The 9954-nt window shown below is 30.2% G+C and overlaps 1 protein-coding gene and 1 non-coding gene across 4 annotated transcripts; one reads left to right on the forward strand and one right to left on the reverse strand.

Moving 5' to 3' along the window:
* Nucleotides 1-2468: 2468 nt before the first annotated feature.
* On the forward strand, nt 2469-7296 carry LOC126665070 (protein PSK SIMULATOR 2). 3 transcript variants are annotated; one of them, XM_050357767.2, is made up of 12 exons: nt 2469-2652; nt 2765-3137; nt 3985-4310; nt 4418-4510; nt 4609-4699; nt 5078-5171; nt 5279-5376; nt 5558-5627; nt 6020-6123; nt 6223-6339; nt 6470-6546; nt 6648-7296. In XM_050357767.2, the coding sequence occupies exons 2-12, from the start codon at nt 2835-2837 to the stop codon at nt 7138-7140; spliced, it is 1866 nt and encodes a 621-aa protein (XP_050213724.1). In that variant the 5' UTR covers nt 2469-2652; nt 2765-2834; the 3' UTR covers nt 7141-7296. The 3 variants fall into 3 exon arrangements, with proteins under 3 accessions (XP_050213724.1, XP_050213725.1, XP_055960361.1); XM_050357768.2 differs by having other exon boundaries at nt 2799-3137; XM_056104386.1 differs by having other exon boundaries at nt 2469-3137.
* A 351-nt stretch (nt 7297-7647) lies between these two features.
* LOC126666386 (small nucleolar RNA Z279/snoR105/snoR108) lies at nt 7648-7751 on the reverse strand. Its single transcript, XR_007637888.1, has one exon. It is a non-coding gene; the product is annotated as a small nucleolar RNA Z279/snoR105/snoR108 (small nucleolar RNA).
* Nucleotides 7752-9954: the final 2203 nt, after the last annotated feature.

Consider the following 9954-nt stretch of genomic DNA (forward strand, 5'->3'; position numbering starts at 1 on the left):
TATTTGAAGGTTAAAGAGTTCCAAACACAAAAAGTTAGAAAATGGATTTTTTTGTCATATATGATAATCGATTTTTTATAATCTCAATTGTTAGTTGTTAATTACAGAGGTTTGGTTCGCACACACAATTTCTCAATACATTTAGAGGTACTTTAGTCATTCAAACTAGATCCTTATTGACGAAAAGGAATTAAAAACTCATGAAAGTTACTGATTCTTTATTAATTAATATTGTGAAACTCAAGTCAAGTTTATTGCACAACAAAACTTTGAAATGGTCTCCTTGAGGATGTAATATTCCTATCTAGACTTCTGTTTTTCAGTTAGTTAATTCTTCAACTCTCGTTTTTTTATTTAAATATATCAACAACTAATCAAAATTTATATACATGTATAAACCTCTTCAAAAACTGTAAATTTATTATAATTGACAAGTTTACTAAAAAAAATCATTATAATTTTTTAGAATTAATTTAATTGCGTCTATGTATGGCATGCCAAATAGATATAAATATATAATTATAAATCATCCAAATTGTATGGCATTTTCTTTTCATTATTTTTTTAAAAACTACACATACAATTGTCATTTAGGCACAACTATATTAATTGTATTAAATTGTATAGGTTCTCACCGATTATTCAAAATTGGATAAATTTACAACTTTTAAAATAATTTGAATAAATATTTAAAAAGTCAATAAAAATTAATTTTTTATACACTTTAGCCTATATATATATATATATATATATATATATATATATATATATATATATATATATATATATATATATATATATACACACAGTCTAAAGAAGAGTCTGAAATGAAATGATTTGATTATCTATAAAATTGGTTGTATGATTTTATTTCTATCTTATTAAAGTCAAGTAAACAATCTTTTTCATTAGTTCTAAGTTTCTAACCTTATGAGCCACACCCATATAATTTAATTATCCATAACCTTTCAAAATTAAAATCAAATAAATTAGTGGGTCTACTATAACATTCCAAATCCTCATAAAGTCAATTAATTATATGAAAAGATATTTAAGGAGATTTAATCTGGTTTATTAAGATGTGTAGATTGAAATTCTACAAGGAAAAGAGCAAGCACTAAAACTGAGCACGTATGCTTAAATGCTTATAAGTCTTTTAAAATATAAAACTAAATTCTGAAAAAATTAATCCAACAACTTTAATACTGACTATAACTATTACCCGTAATATATTATGTAAATTCATTTAAAATATAAAAATTTGAATGGATGATTGAAGCCTTTATTTTTAATTTGCATTTTATTAATTAATTAATTAAGCAATTTACAATAAACTGCTGACTCTTTATATATTGTAAAATTTACCATTTTTTATATTTAATTCGGTAATGCCACTCTTAAAATTCTTAATGTCAAGTTTGATCAATTATGTTATATATATGTCGAAATTAATTTTGGAATAAGATATTTTCAAATTCATTATGAATAATTGTTTTTATTTTATTAAAAACGTCGTGGTAATAAAAGAGAGGGCAAAATGGTAAAAGGAAAATTAAGAATAAAGAGTGGAAGAATAGTGAGATGGAGTCAGAGATAACCACCAAACTCAACAAAGTGGGCGGGAGGGAATTACTTAATGAAATGTGTCCTTCCCTCCATTCATTTCTTTACATGTTATCTTTATTTTATTTTTTTGAAGAAAATTATTATCTTTACTTATTAATTCACTATAAAAAAAATTTAAAAAAAATACTAACACTAACACTTAAAATCTTATTTAGTGTAATTTTACTTTCGACAAAAATAAAAAATAATTATTATAATCTAATAACTTGATAATTTAACTCAATTTAATTAAATTATATATAATTTATATTGAAATATCAATATAAAAATTTACATAGAAGCACATGTCTTTCTTACATATACATCAAATTATTTTTATTATTATTTTCCATAATTATATGGCAATTTATTTTAATTTTTAAATTTAACATCTTTATAATAGTAATGAGAAAATATTAATTAACATTTGAAGGCCAAGTCCTTCAGTTTGCATGAAGTCGAGGTTCGACCCCCGATTCTCCTCAGACTGCGATTTACCTGATTTAACTTAAAAAAATGCATACTAACTCCCACTAATCTTCGCTAACAACTAACTTAAAATACGTCTATCTGCAGATAAAAAAAAATATTAATTATTTAGTTTAATTGATTATATATTTAATATATAACTATTGTAATTTGATTAAAATTCAACTCTATTTTTTAATAAATAATAATATTACTATTATAATTAAATTATAATTAAACTCTATTTTTAATAATTAATTAATTATTGTAACATTTTTTAAAAACGTACAAGATTAGAATTATACTCCATCATTAATAAACTAATTAAAATAAATAAAATTTTATAAAATAAACTAATGTATAAACATTTTGATGATTTAAATAGAATAGTCAATCAATCCATTGAGTTTCCTTCTTCCTTTGGCAATTCTCCAAATTCAATAAATCAAACCAAATCTTTTTCCTCAGTCAAAAATTCCTTTCTCTCCGCGAGATTTCCATTGCTGCCAAACCAGAAACGCGTTTTTTTTCCCTATATTCACCACCGGCAATCTCCTCCAATTTAACAAACAGTAACAAGTACTTTTCTTGCCACTCTATCTACTCTTATATTTTGTTATAGTTATCTGTAATATATACAATCAACTGAGTGTTTTAATCAATCCCGGTTCTTGATTCTGCGTGTGGACAGTTTGTCATTCGTAAGCTGCGTGTTCTTGATTTAGGTTCATATTTTGAAATTTTGTTTACGGAAGAAGAAGATGGGAGCTGTTTGTCCTGGAGGAACGAAATCCAAGCCAAAACATGTGAATAAGGTTGGAGATGGAGAGAATAATAAGACAGCAGGATTTTCAGGAAAACTGAAGTCAATAAAAAGCTTTACCAAAAAGAAACAGAATTCTCCTTCAAATAATATTACTACTACTGGCACTGCAGCCAATAAAGATGAGTATGATGATGGCTTTGGCGAAACGCTGACGCGGAGCAGGTATAATTCTGGTGAGCTGTTGAACTTCTCAAGAGAACTCAAGCCTTCAGCTCCGGCGAGGGGCGGAATTGTTAAGGTATGCTTTGGTTTTTGACTTATTTGTGGGTTTTTTTATTGTTATTGTGAATTGTCCATACTCAAATGCTTTGATTATATATAGCTGACCATATAAAGGGACTGACCTTGACTTATGTCAAATCACGAGCCATGTGATTAACTTCTTATTTAGGAAACAAATTTTGATTCCAAGAGAGACTTGTTTTATGGAATTGCCCAATGCTGAAGTTTGCAATTTTGGTGGAGAATGCAACAGTGTAATATAGCGGAATAAGTGATATAATGACAGACGTTTCTTAAAATGTTACAAATTTGGATAGTTGCTGAGATATATAGGAAAATATGTGTCTGTTCGTGATTGGTATTGAATCCGCTTTATGAAATCTGTTCGATCAAATATCCTACTCTCTAAGACTATTGGATTACTATATTGATCTTTACTCTCACTGTGATCATCATTGCTTCTGGGCATCCGATGATGATTTGTGTTTGTAGGCTAGACTATTGAAGACGTAACTCTGTAAGACTAAAAAAGTAAAGAAATTCTTTTATTTCACCCGCACCGAGTTCTGCAACTCAAAATTTTAGTGAAAAGTCTTCAAGTCTAGATGTACGCTATTGATAATGTTCAATGGTTTTAAATTGATATTTTGACAGCCTCTAAATGTTGTACAAGTTGGGATAATTTGACAATCTCCAGATAGTATATTCGTGGCCAGTGTAATCGTTATTGTATAGCATGTTAAAACTGATGAACTCAAATTGGACTGTGGAAGATACCCTTCTATGGGTATTTTCTGGATTTTCACCACTTTATCTTTTGGTTCTGGCTTTTTTTGATTTAGTTTGTGTTTTTGCTTTTGTAGGATATCCATAAGAGTTCATTTATAGAAAAAGCTGGTGCAGTGAGCCTGGAGAAAGCAGTTGAAGTTCTAGACACTCTTGGAAGTAGCATGTCAAATTTGAATGCCCGAGGCGGCTTTGTCTCTGGCATGGCTTCCAGAGGGCATGCAATATCCATATTGGCATTTGAAGTTGCAAATACAATTGCCAAAGGTGCAAACTTATTTCAATCACTTTCCGATGAAAATGTCAAAATCCTGAAAAAGGAGATATTACATTCAAAAGGCGTACGACAATTAGTTTCGACAGATATGAAAGAATTGCTATGTATTGCAGCTTCTGACAAAAGGTTGCTTCTCACTCAGATCAGTTTTCCTTTTCTCATTAAACTTAGTTCTCTTGTCGTGGATGTGTTATTATAACTGGCTTTTGATATCCTTTGTAATCTGTTTGTAGAGAGGAATTGGATGTATTTGCCAAAGAAGTAATTCGATTTGGAGATCGATGCAAAGATCCACAGTGGCACAACCTTAGCCGATTTTTTTCAAAGTAAGGTACAACTTAAATATGCAATACTCCCTGGTTTTGTTTCTAATGTTTGCTAATACCATGATATTATGCATTTTGGTATGGCTGTGATATTTCAGATTAGATTCAGAATATTCCACTTATACACAGTCTAAAGAAGAGTCAGAAATGACAATGCAGGAATTGACTACTCTAGCCCATCATACTTCTGTAAGTTTATTTCCATATTTTTGTCTGTTTATTCTCTAATTTCCTTTCTGGGATGTTGCCACATAATGAAATAATGCTTATATATACAGTCTCCTGACTGAAAATTTTCACCTTCGCGGAATGGTGCATAAAACTGTCAAAAATCATTTTTCTTATAAGGATTTTAAGTTATGTTATAATACCCGTTTATCATGTCCTCATGTTCATCATGGATCTCCTGAAAAATCTGTTGCTTCACTAGTCTTTGAAACTAAGAAAATTTTATTTGAACTTACTATATAGTTCAAATAGATTGGACTATATGTTCCTTACTAAAATGCTTTAACTGGTACCTTTCTTGTTCTACTATAAGAACCTATGATCTTTTTTTTCTTTTAGGAACTATACCATGAGTTGAATGGTCTGGACAGATTTGAGCAGGATTTTAAGCAGAAGCTAGAAGAAGCTGCCTCCTTGCATCTCCCCAAAAAAGGTTATGCGCAGGCCAACCTTTTTTTTCGCTTTATTTTTAAGACACATATACCGTGCATATTGGTGTATATAATGGTTACTAATATGCTCTTTTCTCTGTATTTGTAGGAGAGAGTCTCTACATTTTGCAACGTGAGATAAAAGAACAAAGGAAGCTTGTAAGGAGCTTGAGAAGGAAATCTCTATGGTCTAAAAGTTTAGAAGAGGTACATTACGTCAGCTGACATGTTTAAATCTGATTTCTGTATATTTAATTGTAGTGATCACTGTCAAACATTTATTTCTTATATAACTAATGAATATGATCAAATAGTTATGAAGCAGTTTAGTCTGCTGATGTAATTCGAATAACTAACATAAATTATAACTTCACCTTGTTATCTGCAGGTCATGGAGAAGTTCGTCGATGTTGTTACCTACTTGCACCAAAGAATAATAGATGCATTTGGAAATAATGGTAAACAATTATTGCATATGATTTTGACAACTGATTTCAATGTTTATACATTTTTTGGAATTTGCTCGTCTATTGTACTCTTCTTGTTGGGTCATGCATCACAACTCACAAGACATGCAACTTCTAGTTAGCTAACCCTTGTTTGATTCAATTCTACTTTAAAATTCTTTTCATTTGCAAATAAATTTATTTTATAATTAATTTGACAATATATTTGATCGATTCTACAAAATGTTAAACATTAATCTCCCAAATGAATTTCTAAATAAATCAAACACATCTGTATTCCGTACAAATAAATCTCACAAATTTTTGTGGAATTTGTTTGTAACAAACATACCATAAATGTGTCCTCTGCATAATATGTACTTAACCGGCTTATCAAATGGCAGGCGCTGGATTGGCTAGTGAGAGGCCAGGAAAGAAATCTCAAAGGCTCGGCGCAGCTGGTCTTGCACTGCACTATGCCAATGTTGTGCACCAAATTGATAACATTGTAAGTCTGTTGTTTTCTTTCTCCCTGAGGTCACCATGTTTACTGTTTGGACGTATTCCTGTGCAGTTATTTTAAACGGAATTTTTGGTATGTTGTTAGGCATCTCGACCAACCTCCCTTCCACCTAATACAAGAGACAGCTTTTATCATGGATTGCCATTGTATGTCAAGACAGCTATGCGGTCCCGACTGCAAATGATTGATGATAAGGAAGAGGTATGCTCGGAAAGGCATCTGATGCACATTATATTTTCTTTTTACTTTTCCGATCTCGGTTTCTTTTCGTTCGTTATGTGGTGCTTGTGCATTCGTTCAATACGTTGCTTCCTACTCTGGTTCACTGCAGCTCACAGTAACTCAGGCGAAAGCTGAAATGGAAAAGATTCTTCATTGGCTGGTACCTGTTGCCACCAGCACTACCAAGTAGGTTTTTACTTTCATTTCATTTTAGACGTTTCTTGCAACCAATTAGGATTTACTGATTTCATTTTCAATTTGTTGATATTTTGTTGACATGACTACAGAGCACATCAAGGTTTTGGATGGGTCGGAGAGTGGGCGAATGTAACCACACAGAATAACCTGATCCGCCTTCAAACGCTTTATCATGCTGATATTCGAAAGACTGATGAGTATATCCTTGAATTAGTAATGTGGCTTCATCGTTTAATCAACTTAGTAAGACATAGAGATCATGAATTACGAGCTACACCTTTCCGATCACCAACTCGTAAGGGACTGGTTTTCCTCACCAAGATGCAACGGCATTTTTCTATTAACCATTACAGCATTCAACTTTCTGAAGAAGATAGAGATATATTGAACAGGGTGTGCAAACGGAGATTGGTTCCCGGAATAAGCAAGAGTCAAGAATTCTCTGTAGCTAAGAAAAAAGGAAAACTCTGGGCTTTGAACAGAAGCACTGGAAGCTCTCCAGTTAGGGAGGTTAAGAGCAGACAAAACTTGGATCCTCGGAATATGTTGGATGTTATGGATGGCTTGCATTTCACATTATGAGATTTTATAATCTAGTCCCCGTTAGGCCGTTACTTTAGGAATTTGGCTTTTCTTTGTGAATTATATTTTTTTATGTATATTCATTCTTATCATATTTGCATATTCATTTTTGAATTATACAAGTGATTTATAGTGTGATATAAATGTGTTTATTAATCTCAGAGACTCATTTTTTACTGTTGTTAGACATTGAGAATAAATTCTTCTCAAACGAGGGTACATTTAGTTGATTGTTAGGGATGTAAAATTCAAAACCGACTCACCAAACACAAAATAATAATTTATTTTTTTATTACATTAAGTTTTATAACTTTGCATAAGTTCATGTTAATTTATTGAATTCATTAAAAATGAACAAATTGATTTTTTTATTAAACTCTAGACTATGAATGTCGTTTGAATTCACATTTTAACTCAATCTCTAGCTTAGTTAGCATAACTCAAAGCTTGACTTAGGTAAAACTAGCTTCTAATTATAGAAGAAAAATATTAGAACTGAATTAAATTGGGATCAGATGGTTCTGATGAGAGTGCCCAGTTGTCGTAACTGGCTTAGGGCGGACACTCATCTCGCATTATAATTAGCGATTTATGACCACTCATCACATCCCGTTTTACTGCCATGAAGGATGGTTTGTACAAAATTCCTTTCTCCTTATTATAGCAACCACGTCGCCCTTCTCGCTTTTTTCTTTTCCAATGTGGGATATTGGATTCGCACGTTAGATATACATTACTCATTGGGAAAAGAGTCATTTATACTCTTAAAGTTTGACTATAAAATCAAACAAGCCTTAAACATTCAAAAAAATTTAAATATACCACTAACGTCTTAAAAAGTGAACAAGCAGGCCCTTATTTTGACTTCTAAATAAGACGTTGGGGACTTATTTGTCAAAATTAGGAGGTCTAATTGTTCATTTGTCAATAAAATAGGGGCATATTTGAGGCTTTCCGAACGTTGAAATCTCACTTGATCCTAGAGGCAAACGTTAGTGGCATAAATGACCCTTTTTCCTTACTTATTACATTACTCACTCCAATATACATCATTTGACCCCTCGTATTATCTCCTAAACGTGTTGCTCTTTTGCACCCTAATTAAGTACTCAAGAACTTGTCATCAAGAGTTGGATACTAATTCTCTACGCATAGAGTCTATTTAAATTAGATGCATGATTATGGAAATCGATTTCAAATTTGAATGGATAATTTGATTTTTGTTAAATTAATTTTTTAAACTTCTACAAAAATTAAACCACTCTATAAATTAAAAAGACTAATTATATTATTGATTTTTAATTGTGGGGATTTTTTTATGAGAAATTTGCATAAAATACTCCGTTTTTCAAAATATTTGCAAAAATACTCCGTTTTTGAAAAATTATTTGTCTATCTTTTTTTTCGAAAAATTTATTTTTTTACTCCGAAGTTTATTTTTTTACTCTGAAAAATTTTGTAAAAATACTCCGTTTTTTTAAACTATTTGAAATTGTATTATAAACGGTTTCAAAGATGTCAAAGTTTTTTAAAAATACTCTGTTATAAACCATTTGAAACTCTATTAGAAACTGTATTTGAAACCGTTTGAAACTCTATTTTTATGAAATCGATATAAACCGTTTGAAACTCTATTATAAACTCTATTTGAAACTGTTTGAAACTCTATTAGAAACTATATTTGAAACGTTTTTATAAAACAGTTTCAAATTGTGTTTTTTTAAACCGTATTTGAAACCGTTTGAAACTCTATTTTTATGAAACTGTTATAAACCATTTGAAACTTTACTTTTATGAAACTGTTATAAACCATTTGAAACTTTATTAGAAACTGTATTTGAAACCGTTTGAAACTGCGGAGTAAAAAAATAAATTGCGGAGTAAAAAAATAAATATTTATTTTTTTAGGTACGCTTATAAACTTTCAGTTTTTAAGGTAAATTTACAAATATTTTAGTTTTTTAGGTATTCTCCTAAACTTCCCTTATTTAATCCATTTCATATCAATTATCTCATCTCCATATAGAGAAGTGTGTGTCAGTCACTTCGGCCATCGAACCAAACCGAATTAACCATAACCAAACTTTAATATTTTTTCACTTTTCTATAATTGCAACCGTAACCGAAATGGATATAATTGAATCAAAATAATTATTTAATTCATTCGGTTATTTTGGTTATTCGAAAAATCTAATTTTATTAAAACTAATTATTAAAAGATAAAGATAAAATGAATTAAAATTGGTTTTAATTTGCAATTAATAGAAGTTTATGGGTTAAATTTATTTCAAAATTCTAGAAAAAAATACAAAAATATTCTAACTTTTAAAAATTGCAAAAATAACATATGATGTGTATGACGTATGTATAATTCAATTGGTTCTATTAATTAAAAACATACCATAATCGAACTTAACTGAGTTATCAAGAAATTTAAAATTAATAACCATACCCGACCAAAGTTCAAACCACATTAAAATTTCAGTTTAATTCGGTCGGTTAATTTGATTATTTCCAACTAGTGCATACCCTGCCTCCATCCTTCAATGTGTTTGTTTCATTAATTCTTCTCGTGAACTAAGCAATGATGTTAATTACCATGTAATAGAGATAATCTGAAAGATATTCAATCAATCTGATTTTTACTACTCTATAGTCATGGCTGAGTCGGCTAAGGCGGTTGGCAGTTGGATTTATATCCTTGTTGTTTTGATTTGGATGCCTTGCATTTACTATAAAATAATTAATGTGACGCGTTACATGAAAAATAGTCTAAAAAAATAGAAGACTATGAGTGAGTAACTTTATTTTCTC

The sequence above is a fragment of the Mercurialis annua genome, linkage group LG1-X (genome assembly GCF_937616625.2).
Source record: "Mercurialis annua linkage group LG1-X, ddMerAnnu1.2, whole genome shotgun sequence".
Taxonomy (NCBI): domain Eukaryota; kingdom Viridiplantae; phylum Streptophyta; class Magnoliopsida; order Malpighiales; family Euphorbiaceae; genus Mercurialis; species Mercurialis annua.